General features: G+C 37.1%; 1 protein-coding gene across 1 annotated transcript; it reads left to right on the plus strand.

Moving 5' to 3' along the window:
- Positions 1 to 1,699: 1,699 nt before the first annotated feature.
- On the plus strand, positions 1,700 to 11,993 carry LOC133517331 (retinal rod rhodopsin-sensitive cGMP 3',5'-cyclic phosphodiesterase subunit delta). Its single transcript, XM_061850597.1, has 5 exons — positions 1,700 to 2,114; positions 3,246 to 3,277; positions 5,570 to 5,721; positions 6,496 to 6,632; positions 8,980 to 11,993. The coding sequence occupies exons 1-5, from the start codon at positions 2,044 to 2,046 to the stop codon at positions 9,059 to 9,061; spliced, it is 474 nt and encodes a 157-aa protein (XP_061706581.1). The 5' UTR covers positions 1,700 to 2,043; the 3' UTR covers positions 9,062 to 11,993.
- The last annotated feature ends 15,123 nt before the right edge of the window (positions 11,994 to 27,116 follow it).

The following is a 27,116-nucleotide window of genomic DNA, read 5'->3' on the forward strand; positions in this document are numbered from 1 at the left end:
TAAAATTGGAAATTAGCACGTAATCATTGTAAGTCTTGCTGTGAATAGTGGAACGTAAAGGACGGTAAACGTTTCACTAGTAGAAAAAAAACTTTATTTCGCTATACGACACGGAGTAACGCTTGATGAACATTTATTTGTTATCCTCAAACGTGTCTAGTACAGATAAAGAAATAAAAAAGAATGGAGTAGATAATCACTGCGTTTGATTTTAAAAATGTTGACGACATCTATTGTTGTGATACGGGCAAGATTGTCAATGTAACAAAATCGAAGAGAAGATCGCAAGAAACTCATTGGTTTCTTGAAACTTATGTAAGAAATATTAGTTATTTACCAATCACTTTTTAATCAAGGAAACATTGTGAGAAAACCGAACTAGTCCCAATAAGGCAAAGTTTTTCCTGTTTTACCTTTACCTACCTTACTATTATATTATTATTTTGTATTATATTTAAGCATAAAAAAGACCGTTTTCTTATCTCCTTATTTGTGTAAATAGTTCAGATCTCAAATGCCCTCTTCAAACTAAGGCAGTATCAAATTGACCGATAAACAAAACATTTTCACACGCTAGAAGATCGAAGAGCAAAAATATGACTCAATGACATTAAGAATATTTTCTGTTCAGGTTTTCTGAGCCTTGTAAAACTGAATGAATCTCATTCATCTTTATAACTTAACGAGACGTTAGGTACTTGTAATTGGTCCAAAAGATCAGGAAAGGAAAGAAGGTGTCAAAACGATGACAAATCTGCTAATTTTCAACTATTGCAGACCATTCAAATGGGTAACAAATAACATTTTCATATAAAATGTTGCGAAGAGTAGACCATATTCAACTTATACTTATACTGTCAAAAAGTTATCAGAGCAAATCATCATGTAGAGCCAAGCTTCTATGTATAAGCCCTAACTTTATAAACTATACACCTTAGTCAAAATAGGTGGCTTAGCCGTTACGTACAAAAGTTCGTGACTACAAGAACTAACAAAAAAGTAATGAATAGTGAAGACTAGTGAAAAGTACATTTTTCACCTTACGCCCATGTAAAGTTACAAAACGGCCAAGCCACATATTTTGACTAAGGTGTAGAGTTTGCGAAGTAAGGGCTTGTACAGTTAGGGCGTGTTTTGGCCAGTGCGAGCCATATGGTCTCATGTTTTTGGTAAGATTTCACGCCATTTTGTAAGTTTATTTATTTGGTTAATTTTTATTTCTTAAGGGGACGTATTTTTTGCACTTCAGAGGTATTTATTTAATTATTTATAACAAGGAGTCCCCATATCAATTTTCAGACCTCTAGCATTAATATTTGTGAAAGTCTCATACAAACAAATCCATCCCCTAGTTTAAGAGGTTTAGGGATAAAAGTTCCAAGATTTAGATTTTTTTTGTTGTTTGTGTACTAATACTAACTAGTATTGTTTATTTACTAATACATTTCAGCTTTCTAGGATCCAGGTAAGTGAGTCAGTGATGTAATTGGAATTTTTTAGGTATCAATAAAATCAAAAGTATAGAAGCTCTGCATTTGAAACAATATGTTTAAGGAGTCCACTCTTAACATCATATCCCGAGAATTTTGTTTATCTGGTATAATCCTAATCCAAGTTATAAGGGTTCAAAAACACAACGAAGCGCTCCGAGAAAAGGTAGGTTTTAGCTTGGCTCGTCTTGGCGGGGGCACTCAGGTGCCCCTAAGTGCTATAGTTTGGCAACAGCCGTTTGGCGGTTGAACATAGGAGGTGGAATATATTTATCTTTTGGTAAATTTTATCTCCAATTATTAAATAGGTATGGTTTATTTTATTCTGTTATTGACAAAACTTGTTTTCCATATTAATGCAAGTAACAAAAACTAGATGTCGCCTTTGCAGAAACAAAAGTTTTCAATATCTGTGATAAATCTGTCACCATCATCCTGTCAAAAATGTCAATGTTGTGAAATATAAACTTATACAATTATTCCACAACTACAAGAAATCGATAGATATTTAAGTTTATTAAGTCGCAGACTGCCCGTATTTTAGATTATAAAGATGACGGAGGTTTTGCCAGCGGAGGAGGCGCGACAGGACCGCGTGGAAACCATTATGAAAGGCTTTCAAGTGTATCCTTTTGTATCAATCTGGTATCAATACTATATATCATGTGAAGTTACTAATCTAGTATGAGGTAAATTTTAAATTTAATGATATCTACGAGGCGAATTAATAACTCAGTGATAAAACCACTTTCTTAGTTGAAAAATACTATATTCAACTTTTTTATTCATGTGCATTGATTTTTGATATGTCAATGTTCATGTGGTATTTTTCTGATGGAAATGAATGTCCAAAGTTATACGTTTTATTAACATATTAATTTAATTACTTATTTTAGTCATTAAATAATAAATTATTGAATTTAATACTATTAAATGTATTCTTATACTCGATGATTTTCACGAGTACATAGCTACATCTAGCTTTGTGCTCCTGAGAATTCTCTATAAGGTGAATCTCTCGCTCGCACAGTGGCATTGACCCGGGTATCATGTCCGGGATACATGAGGCTAGTTTTTCTAGCTAGGATAGTAAGCTAGATAGCTTGCTAATAATTAAATACTGTCCTCAGTTGGACACAAGCGAGTGCTGTCTACATGATGCCAGTAATTTTAAGCTAGTCAGTACCATTTCAGTGACAGTAACAACATGTTTGTGAAGTAAAATAAACTAACACTAGCTGAATGTACGTAGCTTTGCCAGCCACACAAAGCTAGTACACAAGTCAGGGCAGCAAAAGCAATGGTAGGGGCGCTACTAGCTTAAAAAAATAGAACAGCAAGCTATTAAAAACTATCCTGGCTTCAGCACTAATTTACTAGCCTGGAAATAAGCTAGTTTTGTATACACTGAGATAAACTCACTAACTTGGCTTGGGCTAGAAAAAATACCCTTGAGTATTCCGGCAGTGGTGGGGCAAGACAAAATTTTTATGTTGCAAGGTACATTTATAATGTTTTAATTACGACTGAGATATACTCGTTTGAGGCGCAAAGCCCCTCGGACCGCAAGGCCGTAGGTGGTGGCCCAAGTCGCCCGCGTAACGCCAACTCTATATCCCGGAAATAATAATAAAAGATAGGAACAAGTAGGTCAATGTATGAAATTCTTCATCCTTAATGACCTTACTTTAACATTGGGGACCCATATCAATGAATTTTTTATATATAAAATTTCTTTAACAAGTTTTATAACAGTAACTGGATGAATCTCCGTGATGCAGACTCAGGTATGTGTACATTTTTAAGAATTCTCTATTTCTATTGATATTTAGTTTGTTTTCATTGATTGTATTATAAATAGGATAGTGTTGTGTTCCTGCTGAGTAGGGTTGTCAGAGCTCATTGGGGGTGTGGAGTGTTAGGGTCGGGAACATGCATGTCACAGAGACTGCTTTAACTCCAGGCGGGCTGTATGCTTGTTTGCCACTGATGTAGTATAAAAAAAAGCTTTCATTGGAAACATTAACCTTTACAACTTCCCACTGGCTTCTAAATTATTACTTAGCCTCTAACTTCAAGGTTAAATTTAATATGTCAAGTTCTTTTTTTAACGTTTTGACTGTAGACATGTAATCAACGTTATGGTAACCAATTAAAATCAAATGAAATGTGAAAATATAAATTAAAAGCTTTTATTTAACTTGCAATGTAACCAAAGAGCATATAATCACTACGTTTTAAGAGACGGGGCTTCCATACTAGCGAGTGGAATCCCTTTGTTTCGCAAATCATTACCAAAATGTACGACAAAGAACTGTCAAAGAACCATAGTACCACCATAAGCAATTTAAATAGTGTAGTACGCTACACGCTTGCGTTTCTTATCGATATCGATAAAATGGGGAGGGTTGAAATATAGACTCTTGTCTACAAATTTTGTACTCGAAATCAAGTTAGGATCGAGTTCACATTTAAGTTGTATGTTATATAGTGGATAGTTCTATGAGTGGACTAATACGTGGTCGAGTTTAATGTCGACTCGATTTTTTTTTAGAACACCTTGTTGTTCTTCACCACTAGAAAGGATCAAAGTAGCACTTTTTTTCCCTACTAGGAGGGATCACTTTTTTCCTCTTTTTGCATACTTCTTAGGTTAAATTATTTAATTTAATTACCATTAATTAAATGTATTTATTTATTTGTACCATAATAATTTCCTCATAAGTGATGTGAAAAGCAGTATGTAAATTTATCACGTGGTAGCAAAAATATTTCCACCTTAGGGTGGTATTCCACCTATCCAATTTCTTGGTCCAATGTCATTGCGTTTCACTCTGTCATTAATCAAAATGTGAGACGCAATACACATTGGACAAAGAAATTGCATAGGTGGAATACCACCCATAGGCGTTAACAATTGAATCCCTCACTACGCTAGGATTCTATTTTAGAATACCTCGTTACACTCAGATTGTAATTATAAAATCCTTCACTATTTCTTTTCTTAATTTTTTTTTTATTAAAAGCACTATTTTCAAAGTGATCTGTAGATACATGTTTCAATAAATGTAACTTTTCTATGGGAAGATGTATCAGATCTTCGTTCCCAACAAATTTAACCCACTGCCTGCATCTGAAAACATACAGCCTTGGTTATGTACAGTTTATATTCCAAGTGTTTGCTAATGAGATGATCAACTGATTATTTAGCGCTAATATGCATCTATAAATCAAATCAAATATGTTAAATAATGACCATTAATGCATAGATGATAAATAATTTTCCACTGAAAATCTTCGACGAATTAATGTTGTGTCATATTGCATGCAAGTTCTCAGGAAATTTCACATATTTTTAGTACATCCCTAGTTCACAACTAAAAATAATATAAAATATCAAATTTTCGATGTGTTGTAAAGCCTGCTGCACCAAAATAAGGTCAAAAGTATCTAAAGCAATACGTACCGGTCATTATCCAAGGGAAATTTCGCCATAAAATCCCTTTTTTCGTGATTTTCTCGAGTGGCTCGCTTGCCACATATTTCACACTTAGTAAACCGTTTTCTCGGTGGCATTGTAACAAGCTCGTTCTTTACTCTGATCACGGTTCACTATTTTCAATATTTTCACTAAATAATAAAGAAATTGCACGAAATACCCGAACAAAACATTGAAGCCTTCATAACAAACAAAACAATTAGGCTGACAGTTGACTTGATGTAAACTTGACAGAATAAATAGCACTGACGTTTTATTTTTCTTCGTTGGCAAAGATTTGCGAAACAAGTTCCATACAAAACTTATTTTGTTCCTAGTTGCGTCAGCCTGAATGTAACTATGGGTGTTTGTACGGGTCAAATCTTGCAAGTTAAATTTGACCCACTTCCCAGTTTCCGATGAAGCTGAAAACATAGATATGTAAATTAGATTACACTTTCAGGAAATGTTACTTGTCTTCAAATGAATCATCAAAGCTGGATTAATTGGAATATATTTGGATTTTTTGGGCAAACCTTGTAGATTGGTGCGGCCTGGAAAAGGGTTAACCAAAATAACACCTATATTTACAATTTTCCAGGAAAAATAATGTGGCAGTACAATGAAGACATGTCAAACCCAAACGTGGAGCACGAGGCCAGGGTTCCGAAGCGCATCTTGAAGTGCAGGGTGGTGTCGCGGGAGATGAACTTCAGCTCCGTTGAGGCTTTAGAGAGATTTCGGTTGGAACAGGTTTGTTACACTTATATTCTACAGGTGTCAGATGTATACGAGCGGACAGGATGCCCATAAATATCTAAACATTACAGATATAGTGCCTAAGAATATCGAGTGTTCTTAATGCTATCAAATAGAATTTGAAATAGAGGTGTATTGTCAAAAAAAAAATTTGTAGCCATAGTGCATTTACTGCCATCTTTCGACTCACGTTTAAAAATTTTAGAACGTCATTTGACTTAGATCGTTATTCTTTCAATGATATCTGTTAAATATCAAAAAGGTTTCTTACATTGCAACAGCTTCCCCCCCCCCCCCCCTGCTTGTACCTGCTTACGCCCATGTGAGTACCAACCATAGACAAATGACAAAAACCTAAACAATCAGAATTTATTCGCTCTTGCATATTCGAGCGATAGGGAGGCAGATATCAAAATTTCAATTTTTGTTTTTCGCGGTAGGTCCTCTGGTTCGTGTCTGTCTGCGGCTTTCCCGCGCGATTCGTGCACTAAATGTGGATGGCCCTTTACAATTTATAGTGTTCCGTACAAAACTATGTTCATGGAACACTTATGGAATCATTTCAGTCTTGCAAATTGGTTAAATGCGGTTTTCTCAGAGACTGTTTGACGGAGACATCTAAAATTTGGAACAGTTATAGCAATTATCACCACTAATATTTTAAGTACAACCCCCGTTATTTCTTATTTTAGGGGAAAATTTTGGGGGTTGAGAGGGGTAAGCTGAGTTTATTTGATTGGCGAGTTAAATAAATCTGTATATTTCCAGAAAGTACTGTTCAAAGGTCGGTGCCTAGAAGAGTGGTTTTTCGAGTTCGGTTACGTGATCCCCAACTCGACCAACACGTGGCAGTCCGTCATAGAGTCCGCGCCCGAGTCGCAGATGATGCCCGCCAACGTGCTCAAGTAACTTTTTAATTTAATTTTTTATGCTTGCACAAGTTGCACAGATAAAATAATGTTCGCCAACGTGGTTGAGGTAAGTTTAAGTAGACTTCTATGTCGTCAGAATTTATTTCATCTTCAGGTCAGTACACATGACATTTTAAATGGATATGTTTATACAGGGTGGATTATTAAACGGGTCGGTATATACAGGTGGCCGAAATGTACATATGCATTAGGGTATTTTGAACCAGTATACAAAGTATCATAACAACCGGTGCAGCGGTTACGGAGAGATTAACAAATTACGATTTTTTTACTTTGGAGCATCCTGTATGTAGTTCCTGAGAACTGAGGTATGAAACCTTTCGACCTTTTTGATTATCTATTTTATTTATGATACTAATAAGATTCTGACTTTTGACAAATGTCATCATTGCCCAACATTTTCGAGCAAATTGTTGTCGATCATTGGAAATAACTTTTGTAAGAAGTTTTTATTTTATTTTACTTTATTGGGTACACTTAACAGAAATCGTACAACATCATGAAACATACAATTGGCTATCATGGCTTGGAATCTAGCACGAGATCCAAAACAAGTGTACACAGCATGCTTTACAAGTAAGCGCAAATGTTACAAATGGGGTTGGCCGGTCGAAGTATTAAACAGATGGCGCCATCATAGCTTGCCCTGTCAATCCCTAGAATTGTGTCAAATTCTTGTTTTTTTTTGGAATTTTGTGACCTGGATTCCAGTACTTTAAGCCAAATCTCATAGAACAAAACTAGAGACAGGGGCAAGCTATGATGGCGCCATCTATGCAAACCTTTGACAGTTGCCAACCCCATTAATGTAACACCATGTCAACAAATAAAATAACTATCTAAACATTACACTATAACAGAGTAATATACTTTAAACTTTACGTTATTAACATCGCAAATGAGACAAACCTACGTCAACGCTGATGTCATCGGTCAGTGAGAGAGGAGAAAAGGATGTCAGTCAAGCATTTCTTAAACCTAGCAATGTGGGGGCCAAAAATATCAATGCCCCTACCGCAATCATCACCGGCTATTTAATCATTATATTGGCGGCACATTCTTGTAATTGGATTATAGAATGAAGTATTGTTTTTGTATACTCTAAGAGCGAAAAGTTTGGTGTTACGACCTCTAAATCTAGGTGTGTTAAAGGTAATGGATCATAATAGTGCTGCCGAATCGGTTCTAGAGTGTATAATTTTGTATAAATTTAAAAAGTGACACATCTTATCTTTTTGTTCTAATTTAAAAAAAATAGCGTTATAACATTCCTGAGAAGTAACGCTACGTGGGAGTTCAGGGTTTGTCCAATGGCTAAGATCACACGTATATAATTTTTGAATGGGTTCTCTACTGGTGACTTTTAACCTTTTGAACGCCACGCCTACCGTACGCGGCGCGTAATCGTGAACCTTGTCGGTACGCATGAAGGTTGATATTGGGCTGTAGCTGCGCGCGTCATATGACGTCTTTGGCGGTCAAAAGGTTAATGGATAGTCGATTTTTAAATAGGTGGACCACTCAGTCTACTAGTACTAAAAAAGAATTAAACAAAAATCAACCTTATTTAGTAGTAATATGGTTCATTATGGCTATGAACATGTGGTGCTAATTAGTGAGTTTTGCTTGTCAACTGACGACATATTATACGTCATTCTTACACTGATTGACTAAGCCCCACAGTACGCTCAAAAAGGCTCGTCTTGTGGGAACTCAGACAACAATATACACCGTGTTTTTTTTTTATTTGCGTTAATTAAGAGGGTGCATTCCTGAGCTTAAATTAAGTAACTTTCTCAAAGACACCGATATTCTAATTAACTCCATTTCGGAGATAATCAATCATTAATTTTTATCTTATAAGGCCCTTACGAGCGTGTACACTTGCCTTAGGGCCTGTTTACTTATTGATTAGTGTTTAGTGCGAGTTCATACATTTGCTTGTAATGCCCGTGTTACAACAACGCTATATGCAACATTTAGTTACTTTTTATAAAAATAAAAATAAGTAGTAAAAAAAACAAACAATTTTTTTTTTTTTGAAAATTAACTATGCCATTTAGTTTCCTTAAACGTACTTACCGATACCCCGAAGTTAACGAAATTCAATAAAAACACGGTGTATATAAAATATATAAATACTTAAATACATAGAAAATACCTATGACTAAGGAACAAATATCTGTGCTCATCACACAAATAAATGACCTACCGGGATTCGAACCCAGGACCATCTGCTTCATAGGCAGGGTAACTACCTAGTCAGACCGATCGTCAAAATAAAGGAAGTGAAATAAAGTTTAACCCTCTATTTTTCCAGTGGCAACGTGGTGATTGAGACGAAGTTCTTCGATGGCGACCTGCTGCTCACCACGTCGCGGGTCCGTCTGTTCTACGTATAGGTGCATTTAGTTTTAATAGTTGTATTGTGCATTTATTTATTGGTTGTTAATAAATTTTATTTTTACTGTATTTAGAACCGTTTGGACTTTCAAATGTACTTGTGTCTACGTAGTAACGATGGTACAGTCACGTCTGAAAATATCGATACGAAAAATGTGGCAAAAATATGTAAACACTACTTTAATATATGGGCAATGAAGTCGTGTATACATATTTTTGGCACTTTTTTCGTATCGATATTTTCAGACGTGACCGTACGACAGTCGTGACTGGCATGGCTCGGAAACCGGTTAAATTTCCAATCCGCAATATTTGGCGCAAAACCTTGTAATTTCGGTTTCGTTCGTAAAACCGTTATTTTTGAACCGTTTTTTGGGAAAACATTTCCATAAAGTTCTTGTTAGATTAACCGGTTTAGAAATATAAAAACCGGTTTCTTATGTCGGTGTCTTTGTTTACGCGGCACACCACCGGGCCGGACGGCCGTCGCGTCACTCGTCAAATAAACCGGTTTATTTAGGTTACAATCAAGTTCTTAAAAAGTTCGCGTTCGGAGTAAAACCGAAATAAACCGTTATTTACCGCTATTTTTAAGGCCTTGGATACTACGTCGGTGGCAAAGAGGCATATAGCCAGATGGTAATCAATCTCCGTAGCCTATATACACCTGTAACTCCTGAGGAGTTACATGCGCGTTGCCGACCCTAGCACTCCGCACCCTCGTGACACTATGAGTAGGGTCTAGTTTTGTTTGGCTGCTTTTTTCTATAGGGTTCCGTGTAAAAGAGGCTACCACACTAAGAGCAATAGAAACCGTCTAAGCTAACCTTGCACCGGCTTGAATAGAACGAAATGATGGAGTGTCATTATAAATGTAAGATTTTCATAGAAATTTGACATTAACTTTTCGATGCCGTGTCAAACACAAATGCCTTAGAGCTTACCCCTCTGTCGAAAATCTCTGTCAATGGTCATACTTATAGCATGGACTGACGTTTATCTGACGTGGCTATTTGTAAGTTACGTACGTATTACATTTGACGTGCCCCTCCGCAATCGGCAGACTGAAAAGAAAATTACAGACAAGGCGTCTCCGGTTGGTTCAATGCTCTAAGCAAGCTGCCTCGGACGCCACGTCACCGATGCCAAAACTGAAATTGAACTAAGCATATGCTCGTCTATGTTGCTCTGTGGTCTGTGACGGATTAATCTGTCTTCGGCGTTGGACTTATGGTGCGGATATATCCGTCATTGGCGCACACACACACACTTTGTTTGCTAATAAATGTCATTGCTTGGTTCGACTCTACAACTGGGTGTTTTTGTAAAAAAAAATGGTCCCAATCATTAAATAGTAAATATAAACCTCAAATTTACTTTACTTTGTTACTTTTTTTTGTAAATCGTAAAGTTACTCAAAGAGTCTCAAGACCTGCCTCAAAAAATTTTTTTTGCTATTTTGCCTAAAAATATAGGTACTAAATTACCACAAAAGCTCTTATTTTATATTCGTTCAAAAGATACTTAAATACATATGAAACACCCATACGAACAAACAAACAAACATTTATTCAGCATATAGGTACACTTTTACATGTTAATTTTTTACAATCATAAAAAGAACAAAATACAATTACAAATATGATATGATTTGTTAGAGATGTATACAGTCTCTAATTGTCGAATTACACAAAAAAAAAGATAAACACAAAAGCCAACCGTGGGTCAATTAAACCCGACAGACTTTAACCACGCATTCCTGAGGTCAAAAGGAGCAAATAAAAAATTATGAGTTTTAGCCAATATCGCAAAAATATTTTTTTTGTCCAAAAATTTTTTTTTGTTTTTTTTTTTTTGCACACTACACGTTATTTATTTATACATCTTGGTAAAAAAAATACAACGAATAGGTAAGTAAAGTGTTTTTATATTTACAAATAATAATTGCAAGTTCTCTTTAAAATTTTTATGTCTGTCAGTAGGTATGTCTAAACCAAGTCTCATAGTGGCAGCTTCACAGCTAAAAAGGCGTTTTTAACTAAGTTATATCAGAAACAAATTTTCACTAAAATGGACATTATATCTAAAATACATTTTAGTCTCTAACGTGGTCAAGAATACACCTGGATAAAATCTGTCGGATTTAATTGGCTCACGGTGTATAATTTTATTGTTAGCCCCTAAAATGTAATTTTTTAATTTCCCGTCCTGATAAATAGGTATGATATAGTTTCAACATTTTAATTAAGCTGCTGTCTAACCGGCGGCGATTAGCCTGATTTCTCTACGTACTCGATAGCAGCAGTGTGAACAGCGAAGCACGATAAATACAAATTATGTATCTCTTACACGGAACCAATATCAACGCGTACGTCACTCGTGTGAGATAATAGTCGCCAGTCGCCTTCTCGCTGTCGGTAGGATGACTGCCTTAGTTATAAACTGATTACCAGTTCGCCGGACGATATCGGCCTGTCAGTTATTCGCAAAAGCTGACAATCGCGTATAACTGACAAGCCGATATCGTCGCAATCAGTGGGCCCCTTAAGTATTATCAGCTCCTTTCGGGTATTCTCGGCTCCATTCGGCTCGGCATTGCTCCGAGCAATTAGGGTTGGCACAACTTGACGTTCCTATGCGTGCACGACCACAGATAAGATAATGACTTGATTTTGACAACCCTAAATAGCCGAAAGTGTGTGCCATACATTAGAAAGGGACAGTATGATTTGTCCTTGAATCGCTGTCAAACTTCGGTTTTGTAAGAAGTGTCATTTCTGTACTATTATGTATTGTGTAGTATTATAATGTATGTCACTTAGTAAGTAACTTAGGACGTGGTGCACTTTAGATATAAGTAGATATAATTGGTCAAGCAAATATTGTCAGTAGCGAAAGGCGGCAAATTTGAAAAATCGCGGGTTAGCAACACTGTTTTCGAATAATTCCAAAATCGTGTGTCATCTGTGTTTTATCTGTGGAATGTGGATAGTGAATGACAGCCATCTTGTTTACATTCTGAATCGTTGCTATTTCAAGATAAATTTCTGCTGTCTCCATTAAATACCAATATATTATATAAGCTTTTGCATGAACTTAAGCAAAGTCAAGGAGCCTACAATATACAATCACGCTCGTTGATCGTAAATATTTATAAAATTTGAGGTTATGATAACAACATGTTTTGGTTCGATGTACATTGCTGCTTTTCTTAGCGCAATACCAACGCAATACTGCTTTTTGAGTGTTGCCCTACTTCACTTTGCTGTACATACATTGCTACTGATATACTTTATTTTAATAGCATCCAATGTTGTTCAATATTGTGCATTTAAAACAACCGTTTTCTCAGTAAATGTGGTGTTTGGATCGTGTCATCCAAGATGACGCGCAGATTTGTCAAATCTAACCTTTAACAACATGACAAAACCATTCCAGGCGCGCGTCTTCGTGAATGACACGATCCATATGTCTCACGACATGATAGTTTAAATTAGATAGAATGTCACTTCAAGCAACAAAAAGGTACTGTACCCCTAGTGTACATTTATTCGATATCGTAACGTGACGTACGCGTTTGCGTTAAGTCTCATTTTGTACGGGATTTTGAGTTTCCAATACGTCCCGCTTGGCGCCCTGTTTCTAAATGCCATACAAAATGAGTTAATGCAAACGCGTACGTCACGCCATCAAATAAATTTACACTAGCGGTTCTGGTAACATTTTCATACTGTATACTTAAGCGGTATTTGTAATGTCATGTGTTGTGATGGCTCCTCTACACGATGGCCCAGCGTAGGCCAGTCCAAGGGACGCATTGATGCGTTAGAGGGAGCAAGTGATATTGCTATCTCATTTCACCGCATAGCTGCGTCCCTTAGACTGGCCTACGCTGGGCCATCGTGTAGAGGAGCCCTGAGAAACAAAGTACCATAGCGTTCCTGTACTAGTTTTTATGAAATATTCTTAATATATTTAGATTCCTTTTTATTTAAATAAATATTATATAATCCATTAGGGCTAAGATGGTCGGCTCTTTATCATTTGTCACCATACCTGTCCCGTTCTAATAAGCATGTAAGTGCGAAAGTGACGGGCATAGTGACAAGTGATAAAAATGGAACCATGATGCCGCCGCAGGGATGGAATGTAAATAAGTTTTAATCCTAAACGGCTCCACTATACTCGTACGTGTGCAAACACATTGTATAAATTATTACAAATTTCAAAAATGGAATGTCTATTCGAAGAGCATGAAGAGTTTAGCAAAGTTTTTTACTATCTGGGATGTAAAAACGTAATGTAAGTAATTTAATTTATTTAATAATCAGAGCCCTTAGTGTAAATTTATTCGATTTTGTGACGTGACGTACGCGTTTGCGTTAAGTCTAATTTTGTATAGGATTTAGAAAGAGCACGCCAAGCGGGACGTTTTGGAAACTCAAAATCCCATACAAAATGAGACTTAAGAGGCTGTCAATACCTAAAGCGCGCACACTGTCTATTTGTATTGGAGTAAATGAGATAGCACTGTCGCATGTTACTGGGCCCAGGCAAGGGAATAATAAGAAAAATATTTAAATAAAAAAAAGTGGATTATTAGTGTAATATTTAACTCGACCACGGTTTAGATATAAATGTTTTGAAATTGTGATTTAAATTGCAGACCCATAAGTCAAAACAATAAAGACATAAAACCGTTTAATTGTGATTTTAAGACCAATCTTTGCAATTATTTTCTATCGAGCCGATTTCGTTCAATCGTGTATCGAGTACGACCACGGTCTTTGAAATATAATTAATATGAACATATATTTTTCTTACTTGACTAAAACAAATAGTCTTTCTTAAAAAACTGTTTAAGTAACATCAATTTCACGGACATTGGGTGTTGACAGCCTCTTAACGCAAACGCGTACGTCGCGTTACGTCATCGAATAAATGTACACTAGGGGTACAGATAATAGACACATGATTGCACGACTGTTGTGATCGTAACGCATTTAATAAAGAATTGGGTAATTTGCTTTGAATCAAAGTCAAAAATGTTATTGTGAGATGCACTACCCAAATGTTTCATAAGTGTAAAATAATAAAAGAATTTCATTAAAATTTGTTTGTATTTGTTTTGTTTGTGTACTTTAGATACTATTTGAAGTATTAACACAAATTAAATTATTTTCAGAAAATATTTTCATTTGTTTTTATTTCAAGTAAAAATACTATAGTAAATACCCCTATAATGGAACAGGCACCAGTAATGGGATGGTATAGACAAATCCTGTAAAATAAGTAATAATCATCAGTTTTTAAACTCTGGTAACATTTTACCATGAACAGGAGACAGAGCTGCTTACAAGCTGCTTGCAAACAAGCATACGGCCCGCCTGATGGTAAGCAGTCTCCGTAGCCTATGTACGCCTGCAACTCCAGAGGAGTTACATGCGCGTTGCCGACCCTAAACCCGCCCCCCCTCGTTGAGCTCTGGCAACCTTACTCACCGGCAGGAACACAACACTATGAGTAGGGTCTAGTGTTATTTGGCTGCTGTTTTCTGTAAGGTGGAAGTACTTCCCCAGTTGGGCTCTGCTCTAGATCTGGAATGACATCCGCTGTGCTGTGCCCTACCACAAAGTGAGGTGACATCACAATGCCCATACCTCTCTTACCTGTTTCACAGATTTGTCTTTAATTTAAAATTAATGGCGCCTTACATCCCATGACGGGAGCAAAAAACATAGTTTTAATTTGTTAATAATATTGAAACCAATTGCAGTATATTCATTGAATACATTGAAAACAAAAGTCGAATATGACATTCGACTATTAACGCGTAAATTGGTAGACATTTTACGGGTGCCGAGGAAATATTAAGGTACTCTAAAATCCCATGACTGGTGCCGTTAACATAAACATAAATTATAAACCGAAATAAATGTCATATACTAAGAAAAAGTGACCAAGGGCTTCAGTGCCCCAGGCTGGAATCGAACCAGCGTCCTCTGCAATCGCGGCAGGTGCCTGAGCCACTCGGCCACCGGGGTCATGGCGCCATAGATCGAATTTTTCCAAGTACATGCTTTTCTTAGTATATATGATATTTATTTCAGTTAATACTAGAGATTTCAGAGAACCCAGCTTATCAATAATCATGTTTTTATTTGTTTTAATTATCATCTGATAGTGAATAAATTAATTTAAATATTTGTTCAGTAGCGAGAGAGTGGATTATAATTCGAAAAAGGGGGGCGATAAAACCAGGCTTTCCTCATAGACCAACTTCGTATGCACAACTGGTTGTGCCATAAGGAATATTTTTTCGAAATCCTTCCCATAGACACAAACTAACTGCTTTGGCTCAGCGATCCAAAAAGAATCTTGGCCTCCGAAACGAGAGAACGCCAACTGTCCCGATCCAGCGCGATTTCCTGCCATGAATCGGCATTCAGCCGACGCAGGTCCGCCTCCACGACATCACACCAGCAGTACCTGGGGCGTCCGATCGATCGACGGCCGGTTGGTCGCCTCAAGTACGCTTCCTTGACTACGCGATCCTCCCCCATTCTGAGTAGGTGACCAAGCCAGCGAAGTCTGTGGGATTTAGTTACGCCAATGATATTGGGCTCAGCCACCAACTCTTCGATCTCGGCATTTTTCCGGATTCTCCAGGAGCCGTCGTCACTTCGGAAAGAGGAAAGTCAGCTCCTGATAGCGGAAAGAAAAGTGCTCAGGAAGATCCTGGGACCTGTCCAAAGGGGGGCGATAGGGAATGAAATTTAGGGGCCGATTAAAATACCTATTGTAAGTTGAAGTTACCTTCAGTCCGGGAGTTGTGGAGCTGAATCGTTGGTCGCCGTTGGTGACCGCTGGTGGTGATTCTGGCTGTCCTTGTCGCCAGCTAGAAGTAAGCTCGGAACCGTTAGGAAGCTGAACAGTATTTCTTGGCAGTGCTGGTGTTGGTAGCTGAGTTAGTACAGCGGAGGGCTGTTATCTACTTTGTCTTAGATCCCTGCAACACTAGAGGGGTTACATGTGCGACATGTATGGGTAAGGGGGTACGCTGTTTTCTTGAAAGGTTGAAGGTCGTATCGATCCGGAAACACCGCAGTTTTCATTACACAGTTTGTTTAATCCTCGGGCCTTGAAACCCTCGCAACGCTCAAGGTTCCATTATTCAAGCCACTCGCTTCGCTCGTGGTTCAATTTTGATATTTTCCACTTGCTCAGGTATTTATAAATATTAGCACGAGGGTAAAAACTAGCGGTAAGAGGGAGCGCTGGTGGCCTAGCGGTAAGAGCGTGCGATTTGCAATCCGGATGTCGCGGGTTCAAACCCCGGCTCGTACCAATGAGTTTTTCGGAACTTATGTACGAAATATCATTTGATATTTACCAGCCGCTTTTCGGTGAAGGAAACATCGTGAGGAAACCGGGCTAATCCCAACAAGGCCTAGTTTACCCTCTGGGTTGGAAGGGCAGATGGCAGTCGCTTTCGTAAAAATTTGTGCCTACGCCAAATCTTGGAATTAGTTGTCAAGCGGACCCCAGGCTCCCATGAGCCGTGGCAAAATGCCGGGACAACGCGAGGAAGAAGAAGAAGCACGAGGGTAAAAACTATTTTTAATGATTTCGGGGCTGGTCCGATAGGAAAAGTTGCTCAGTATGACGTATATATTCACATCGTAAATCATCGCACATACGAGTATATATAAATATTTGAAGCTGGCGACTTCCTCACACAACGTATCAGCATTGCGATACAACGAGGAAAGGCCGCCAGCATCCTTGGTACAATGCCTCAACGGCCTATTTTAGATTTAAGCTAGTTACAGTAATCCTCTGCATATACCCATTTTGTATATTGTTATTGTAAATAAATACATAGAAATCAACAATATTGAAATATATAAATATTATAGGACACTATTACACAAATTGACTAAGTCCCACTGCACAGTAAACTCAATAAGGCTTGTGTCGTAGGTAAGGTACCTAGACAACGATATATATTATATATAATTATAAATACTTAAATACATATAAAACACCCATGACTCAGAAACAAAAATCCGTGTTCATCACACAAATATATGCTCTTACCGGGATTTGAACCCGGGACCATCAGCTTCATAAGCAGGGTCACTACCCACTATGCCACACCGGTCGTCAAATAAATATATAAATTATTGCATTCAAAACTGATTATGGGCCTTGTGTATTTTATCAACTTTTAACATTCTTAGCTGACAACACTGAAACAACATAGAAACCGCGCACGCGCACATCCTGTTTCACCAGAACGTCGGTTCTTCGTACGGAGGAAGCGCATCGCATTGGCATTCAAAGCGGAGCGCCGGCGCATATAAATAATATAAATTATCTAATTATATGTATACTGTATAATGCGTTTGATAGAAGTACCCGAAAGAAAACAAACCGTATACGGGTAGGTACCTATATCCTATATACCGTGTATTTATTGAATTCCGTTAAACTATGTTTAAGGAAACTAATGGCATGAATAATAGTTAAAAAAGTTTTTATTTATTTTTGAATTTTTCATAAAAAGTAATTAAATCTTGCATATAGCGTTGTTGTTGCGTTATATTTAATTTAACGAAACAATTGAAAATGATGACATTTCAAACATCGATCGTCCGAGATAGTATTTACGTTTAGTAGCAAACGTATTAACTCGTACTAAACACTATACTATCCGCAAAACTATCTGGCAGGTCAGGTCATAATGCCATCTCTTTCACTGTTGGTTGGTTTAACAAGGGTAAAGGAGATAGCATTATGATCTCAGTGGCCAGTTAGTTTTGCGGCAAGTATAATCAGTACGTAAATAGGCCCTAAGGCAAGTGTACACTCTCGTAGGGGCCTTATAAGATAAAAATAAATTATTGATTATATCCGAAATGGAGTCAATTATACTCTGCATCTTTAGGTATTTAAATAAAAGTAAACATTATAATTTGTATATTTTCGGGTAAATATAACATTTATTAGTTAACCAACCAAATACAAAAACAGCCAGGATTTCTCACTGAACGACCTGACTTTAACATACATTATTTGATCATGTAATGTTTTTATCTACCCTCAACTGGCTTAAGGAGCCATTTGTGGGTAGATTTGGTTTACTTTTATTTAAATACCTAAAGATACAGAGTATAGAATACCGGTGTCTTTGAGAAAGTTACTTAATATAAGCTCAGGAATGCACCCTTGAAATTAACGGAAATAAAAAAAAACACGGTGTATACCTATAAACTGTTGAGTAAGTTGCATTTTATTGACACGAGTCGCAAACTTATTATGTAATTAAATGCCGACGACTGGCGACGAATTGAAGAGTGGTCTGGCCTAGTGGGTAGTGACCCTGCCTATGAAGCAGATGGTCCTGGGTTCGAATCCCGGTAAGGGTATTTATTTGTGTGATGAGCACAGATATTTGTTCCTGAGTCATGGATGTTTTCTATGTGTTTAAGTATTTGTATATTATAATTATATATCGTTGTCTAAGTACCCACAACTCAAGCCTGGCTTACCGTGGGATTTAGTTAACTTGTGTAACAATGTCCGTATAAAATAAATAAATATATATGTAGGTATATACCGAGTTCGGACGAACAATATATTACGATACGATGACATTCCGATAAGAACTTTTTCGATAGTAAGGTCGACGCTATCGGTTACCAGCCACCAATTACATATTGTAATAGTGCGATAAGGACGGTATTCCTGTCGCTTGGTCATACGAGTCCAGCGTAGAATAAAACTAGTGTGACCGGTTCCAAGTATGCATATACGATCTGTTCCGTAGAGGAACAGATTAGTATTAAAATTTCTATACATATTTTTTCTAAAGTACAAAGCAACACAATTAAGAAAGAATATATTTTTCTTGTGTGTGGTGGCATATTTTCAGATGGTAACTAACATTATCCCAAAGCCGTGTTTCCGACGCGTGTAGACGCCACCTAGTAAAGGAAAAAAAAACTTTTGCCGTTGAAAGCGAGCGCACGTCGTCGCCGTACTTCGTTTAAAATCAATCATAACTCGAGTCTGTCGCTGTAGTTTTAAGTGTAAACCAAAAAGAAAGTGCCTCCTGATCCAGTGCATCCTATGGACGTATGCAGCTGTCGATAAAGCAGAGGATTTATCGAATTTGACCACCACGCGGTCTCCGAAGGCGCTACTGGATTTATGTAAATAGACCTCTCATTCTTATCGCCGCTACACAATCACATATCTAATAAACAATAATAGAACGATTAGGATAATATTCTTACAGCTTAACTTTAGAACAACTTAACTTTTACTTTTAGAACGCTTAACAGCGTAGAAAAGGTAACTTTTACCAAAGATACATTGATTGAGTGTGTGTCATGTCATTTTGCTCCCTTGTGACACAATCCACTATTTCACACTGCTGCATATGATCTGATCTCAGTTTGCCCCATAGCCATTGGCACCGTGTGAAGTGCATGGTGGAGGTAAGTAAAGTAAAGCGATCGCAGCGCATAAGGTGGTAAAAATAGGCACTAACGGAAGTTCTTTAATATTTCATACAAGTTATATGGCCCGAAATAGAACTTTAAAAGCCCGAAAGGGACCATTGTAATCTGTATGGAATGCTTAATATAACTAACGTATTTAATTTAATAATTATTAATACGAGTAGGTACTGTATCCGTGTAAATATTTTTGCAAATACCACGTATTATGAAATCTTTCTGTAAAAGATATGAATGGGTATAAAAAGTTATCCTTAAAAGATAGACATACAGCATCGTGGACTTTTTTGTAGACCAATGAAAGAGAGACAATACACTGTGTTGTTATAGCTCAAACGGTTTGGGTAGCGTTTTAGATTAAAGCTCTTAGCCAGCGTGATTTTGTTCTGACTTCATTCGCAAATATCGTCATATTTCAACCAATTTACACAAAACCTTAACAAATTATACGCCTTAACCGTCCTCAAGAATCACTCTATTTATATGTAAAAACCACAGTCCTAACACTCACAGTCCAACAGAGCCATTTACGTACGTAAAATGATTGCATAGGACGGTTCGCTTAAGCGCTCGACTCATTGGTAACCTATTGAGTGAGCATTGAATACATCCAAGCTACTGAATTGTGTCAATAATAGACTTGTAATGGTATAGGTATGTTTTATTTCGGTTTGATGTGAGTCACATGCACCTAGAGGCCAATTTTTGAATATTGAGCGCTCGATTTCGTCACTCGAAAATCTGTGGGAAACGGCGAATTGCTATTTTTGAAATACGAGCATTATGAATTGGGAATCTAGTGGTAGGTATTGATAACTCGTTTTCAATTATATTAGTAGAATTTAAATGCCTAATAGTGGAGATATATTGAAAGCACACGGTACCGAGCGCTAAAAATTCAAAAATCGCCCCCCTAGCCGCCGCCAATGTCGCCATACAATCAAAATTGATCTCTCATTTTAAAATTTTGAAATAACATTCTGAAATAACAATAACATGAAATTTAATATGAACATTAAGTTTTCGTTGCTAGAGATTGTAATACATACAATGAACTTAAAACAAGTAGAAACTTTAGACAAATAATTTTGATGGTTCCATCATAATACATACGTTGTTTTAATTTTGGCCATTTTTAACGCCCGACGCAAAAAGAGTGGAGCGATGTTTATTAGTTAAGGTACCGGACCCATATAAGGCCCACCTTATTTACCTACTTTTATAAAAAAAATACTACGGATTTTAAGAGAAAAACAACAAAATTTATTTGTTTGCTAATTACGAGGGAATTTACCGTCGAGTGATTTTTTAGTAACTATGTTACTGACACAATGAAAAACTAGGTTTATAAGTTTTCCTATTTTTCAAAGTTTGAAAAAAAAAATGTTTGTTTCAAAAAAGCGAAACCTTGAAATCAATATAAATAATATGTTGAAGCGATCGACATCAATATCAAAGTGATTTGTTATGATTTAGTTAGTGGAAACTGTTCCGTAAAAGTATTCCGAAAAAGAACTTCATAGAAAAAGTACCGTTTTTACGTTATTCCTCCCTCTTAAATCATCGACGTATTAATATTAGCTTTGGCTTAGATAACAATGTTTAATATTAACTGTAACAGTTTTTGTAAAAATGATCTAGGTAATATTTAAAAAGTGGGCTTTGTTAGGCACTGGGCCTTATATACATGGTCAAGTACCTTTACTAACTAAAGACTAGATGTACCTTATCTTATCGTAAGTACAAACTTTCAAAGCAATCTAGTCGTTTTAAAATGAGAGCGTTTGTGTGGAGAACCGATCTTGCAGCGCTACTCTTAATTGTCAAAGAAAACGGCTGTTATAGTCGATCCAGTTTTTACCCTCAGTAACGCATCGCTGCGTTTGTCACGACCGCAAGCCGGGTGAGATTTCAAATCATTGGTCATGAGGTTCGATGATCCTGTTTCTGACTGGATTGTATTAGAAAATTATAAAACTAGTGTAGGGTCTAGTCTTATTTCTTCAAGTAAAATCACTTTTAGTAGTTATTTCCATTTATTAATGAATTACAATTAAAAATAACTAGGAAAATCCTTCAATCATAAACGTCAAGTCTCCCTCCAAATTATATGTCACCATCGTCATTAAAAAAAAAACAATTGAGTTGCCATATCAAAATGACATTACCCAGATTGACATAGAATTGCCACAACAATATCGAATTACACCCAAAAGGATACAAAAATAAACAACAAAATTAGTATAAATCGGTTATAGGTACGTAGTACTTATATCTTTATAAAGAACCTTACACTAGTGGTTTTGTTACGCTCGCGTTAAGATTCATAAGCTGTACCCCTAGTGTAACTTTGATCGACATCATAACGTGACGAACGCGTTTGCGTTAAGTCTCATTTTGTATAGGATTTTGAGGTTCCAAAACGTCCCGCTTGGCGCGCTCTTTCGAAATCCAATACAAAATGAGACTAAACGCAAACGCGTACGTCACGTTTGGAAATCGAATTTATTTACACTAGGGGTACAGTAATCGGCACGAACAGAGCCACACGGCAAATTTTGAGTAGAAATATTATTCAATAAACCGGCCAAGAGCATGCGGGCCATGCTCAGAGTAGGGTTCCGTAGTTACTCTTCCGTCACAATAAGCTAAACTGAAGCTTAAAGTATAGTAGATTGTTAACCAATAGATGAACTGTGGATGTACGTCTAATTACTATGAAGGGAAAACATTTTGCGATAACTCAAAAACAGCTAAACTGATCATGTCCGCTATAGTTTTCATTTAATGTCTTTCTTAAGCTCAACTTCCACGATTTTTTTCATATTTTTTGGACCTACGGTTCAAAAGTTAGAAGGGGGGGACACATTTTTTTTCTTTCGGAGCGATTATCTCCGAATATATTTACGTTATCAAAAAATGTTTTCTGAGTATCCCTATTAATTTTGAAAGACCTTTCTAACGATACCCCACACTGTAGGGATGAAACAAAAAAAAATCACCCCCACTTTATTGTACGACTTGGTCGGATTTATTGATTTATATATCCATGTCAAATTTCAGCTTTCTAGGACTAACGACCACAGAGCAAAGCCTCGGACAGACAGACAGACGGACATAGCGAAATTATAAGGGTTCCTAGTTGACTACGGAACCCTAAAAACTCAAAAAATAATAATTTAAAATAACATTCAATAGAATTACTTATTCGAACGAGATTGCGACATTTGAGTCGTGCATATTAAGATTTCTACTCGGAATCCCGCGTTGTGGCACCGTCTGTGTCGATCACTGTTCATAAGCTTAAAAAAGGTAAAATACAAATACAAAATACAAAAATACAAAATTATTTATTTCCTTAAAATACACATGGCCATGATTTAGGGGATGGAGCCGCCCGGTAAGCAAAGAATTGCCTGTGTTGGGAGGCACCGCTCTTCCCTACGTTAACAACAAAACAACAAGTAAATTATTTATACAACATATGAAAACCTAAAAATCTAAAAATATAATTTTTAAATATTTAATATGCTTATAAATTAAATAAATAAATTTCGATATTCTTACACAAATTGACTAAGTAAGCCCCACAGTAAGTTCAAGAAGGCAAGAAGGATCATTTTGAATATTTTCCAAAAAAACGAAACGAAAGAAAAATTATATGTAACTACTGAATCTGCTCACAAAATTTGACGAGATTCGGTTGAAAATTACGACCTGTAAACATCCGGACAGTATTAAAGGAAACCATCGCTAAGCATTGAATATACGATACTTTTACCTAATTTGTTAATTGAAAGTATGTACCCTCAAGAAAAACTATGCATGTATTTTACTTTAGTCGTATTCGAAATGAAAAGTAGAGTGTTTAACTCGGATGACATCATTTCAGTCTCGGACTATTTGCGCTCACACTGCGCTGCGTTCGAACGCCAAACTGCCTCGACAGAAATAAGTCAGCCTTTCATTCCTTGGTTAACAATCTACTATAACTTGAATAAATAGATTATTAAAATTGTAATTTGTGTACGTAGTATGTAAATAATCCAGTCTAATCCAATATTTAGGAATAAACAGGAGACGCCACACGTACTAGGTCGCCGGCCGGACGCACGAATGTGGTATTTTTAGGAATGTTGATTGGTCTCTTCCTGTTTCCTGTGTTGCGTCTGCGCAGCCCTTACACTATTAGTAAGTATTTAGCGCTATGTTTTGTTTAATATGACTGATAATACGTTGACCCTTTCCCGTTAAGTTAATTAGCTATATTTACAGAATTGAGAGGGAAGAATAGCTTTTCGAATCTAACGGTAATTTTTCTATTTAATTCCATCTCGGGTGAAAACAGTTTCCACTAACTAAATCTTAACGAATCACTTTGATTTTGATGTCGATCGCTTCAGCATAATATATTCTAGGTTTATTGGTTTCGCTTTATTGATTTTTTTTTTATGTTTTTCAAATTTTGAAAAAAGGAAAACCTATAAATCTAGATTTTTTATTGTCTCAATAACAAACAAAAAAATCATTGAGAATGGAAAATATTTAGAAGTGGGTAAAAGTTTTCTCTTTTATACGTATACTTCCCAACAAGGCCTAGTTTACCCTCTGGGTTGGAAGGTCAGATGGCAGTCGCTTTCTTAAAAACTAGTGCCTACGCCAAATCTTGGGATTAGTTGTCAAGCGGACCCCAGGCTCCCATGAGCCGTGGCAAAATGCCGGGACAACGCGAGGAAGAAGACTTCCCTCTTAAGAGGAAAGGGGACGGCCGCTTCTCCGTACAAACGTAGTCCCCATCTTTCTCTCTGGATATTGAGATTATGGAAAATATTTTTACATCATTTCATGTATATTAACCATAGCTATGCTCCTACGTTTTACTTTTTTCGATTTTATGATTATTGTAAAAAATAATCACCAAGCGCTGGTGGCCTAGCGGTAAGAGCGTGCGACTTGCAATCCGGAGGTCGCGGGTTCAAACCCCGGCTCGTACCAACGAGTTTTTCGGAACTTATGTACGAAATATCATTTGATATTTACCAGTCGCTTTTCGGTGAAGGAAAACATCGTGAGGAAACCGGACTAATCCCAACAGGGCCTAGTTTACCCTCTGGGTTGGAAGGTCAGATGGCAGTCGCTTTCGTAAAAACTAGTGCCTACGCCAAATCTTGGGATTAGTTGTCAAGCGAACCCCAGGCTCCCATGAGCCGTGGCAAAATGCCGGCACAACGCGAGGAAGAAGATGATTATTGTAAAAAATAGGAGCGTAATACATATTTCATACAAATTTTTGAAATTTTTATTTGTACCTAATGCCGCAGGGCAGAAAGTTCAGTTGATAAATACACGCTACATTATGATCAATTATTTTTTGTAATTTAAAAAGGTTTATCTTGGCAATCCACCAACTCAGACCACCATAACGCTTCAAATACCAAATTAGTTCTGTTCGGGCTTGAAATCGTAGCATCCGGGATCCGGGACCCTCGACACAACAAGCACGAACAGAGAAAGTGCGCCCGCGCACTGGTTACTGCCGGTTGCCGAGCGCAGGCCTTGATATTTGTGTCCTCAGAGCATTTACACATTCGGCCCGATTCGAAGAATGAGATACGACGGCTTGGCTTGTTTGCCACACCATACCTGTCACGTTCTAACAAGTAAGGGCGCGAAAGTGATGGGCATAGTGACATGTGATAAAAATGGAACCATACTGCCACCTCTGGTCATCCTAGACGCAATGCACATTGGACAAGTGGAATACCACCCACCCTTACGGCCCGATTCTTAGAATGAGATACGATAACGATAAGTTCTGGTTTAGATAAGTTATCATTTAGATATCGTTTGTATGTCGTATAATTGACAGAAGCAGCTCGATTCGGGCAAACAATGTCACTTTGACGTTAGAAATATCGTAGATAGATCTTATTGGGATCACAGCGGAATCGAAATAAATCTTTCCAAGATCTTAAACGTGTCTTAATCATTCTTCGAATCGGCTCGATTGACCGATCCGATAACGGATGAATTTGGAGAAAAACACCTTCTAGAAAACGTCGTATATGGCATCAAGTGCTTTTATTTTCGAAATATAGCCAGTTTTAGTATGTCTATGGATCTTCCCGAAATTCTAAAATGTTGTTTCAAAAAGTGAACCATTTGTAACTAAAAAGGTACACATTTGTTTAAAAATAATACTAGAACAAATACTTGTAGGTATAATATGTGGTCAGGGGACTACCCCTGATTATACTTAAAATAACGCCAGTCCACATGTTATGAACAAATTGACTGACAAGAAATTGGCGTCAATCTCCAATTTAATCACCAATTTTAGATTTATGGTGATATTTGAGCGCTCTAAATTAAAAATAAAGCCCCTAAACACGAATACTAGAGTCACAAATTGGTATTCTTGCGTCCACACCTCCATTCTATCAGAATTGTCGGTCATAATTGGCGCTCAAAATCGGCGAGACAAATTAGTGTTTGCGTCCGCACCACCTGCTTGGATTAGTCATTAGACAATTTAATCAGATTGCCAAAAAATTGTTCCCGTCTCTTCTCTTTCTCTTTCTCGAACTAATATTAATAGTCGTAGACTAATATTATTAGTCCAGGAACTGTCAGGTCGTATGGGTTACCATGGCAACACGCTAATAATATTAGACTAATACCGTTCGAGAAATGGGCCCCTGGATTGGCCTATTAGGCCTACTGTTCTACCTTGGCCAAGATGACGATCATTTATCAACAAACCTCTATCGAAAAATAAAATGTATCGATGTATGCGAACGAAAAGTGATCATTCCATTTCCATAAGTTTAAGTTTCGATTGGAGTTTTCTTATAACTATTGTTACAAAGGAATAAGATCGTGGCTGGATCGACGGCCGCTACTCGGGAGCAACCGGGGGTCAGTGCCCTGCGACGTCACGATACGTCACGGCTAGAAAAATAGGATACCAGGCCGGTTAAGAGGCCTCTAGGCCTACTGAAGCGAGAAGTTTGTCCACTCACTTGCTTCCTAGACATCCTAACGTAAAAATTGTAAACGTATACTTACTTAGACTACTGATAGCATCAATCTCACTAGTTACGTAGCTTATTGTCTGTATTCTACTAATTCCAGCATTACCTTGTATATATTTAGTATTTACTTAGGATATAAAACACTTATGTATGCAAAATCTGTTACATGCAATCCGTGTTTGCCTTTAATTGGGTGAAAACTCCAGCAATATTATCTTATTGTTGTCATTTATAAGTATTTTTTTGTATTGCACCTGTTGGCAAACCTAAATAAAATAAATCAAAGTTATTAAAGTTTGTCGGATTATTAGGGGGCATGGTGTAAACTCCGTCTAAGGACCCGATTCGAAGAATGATTAAGACACGTTTAAGATCTTGGAAAGATCGATAACTGAACGACATGTCAAAATTGACGTTTATTTCGATTCCGCTGTGATCCCAATAAGATCTGTCTACGATATTTCTAATGTCAAAGTGACATTGGTTGCCCGAAT

The sequence above is a fragment of the Cydia pomonella genome, chromosome 4, assembly GCF_033807575.1.
Source record: "Cydia pomonella isolate Wapato2018A chromosome 4, ilCydPomo1, whole genome shotgun sequence".
Classification (NCBI taxonomy): Eukaryota; Metazoa; Arthropoda; class Insecta; order Lepidoptera; family Tortricidae; genus Cydia; species Cydia pomonella.

Coding starts and splice junctions, on each gene's coding strand:
- LOC133517331 (XM_061850597.1), top strand. CDS start 2,044: ATGACGGAGGTTTTGCCAGCGGAGGAGGCGCGACAGGACCGCGTGGAA. Junction 3,278..5,569: donor TCTCCGTGATGCAGACTCAG/GTATGTGTACAT, acceptor ACAATTTTCCAG/GAAAAATAATGTGGCAGTAC. Junction 6,633..8,979: donor ATGCCCGCCAACGTGCTCAA/GTAACTTTTTAA, acceptor CTATTTTTCCAG/TGGCAACGTGGTGATTGAGA.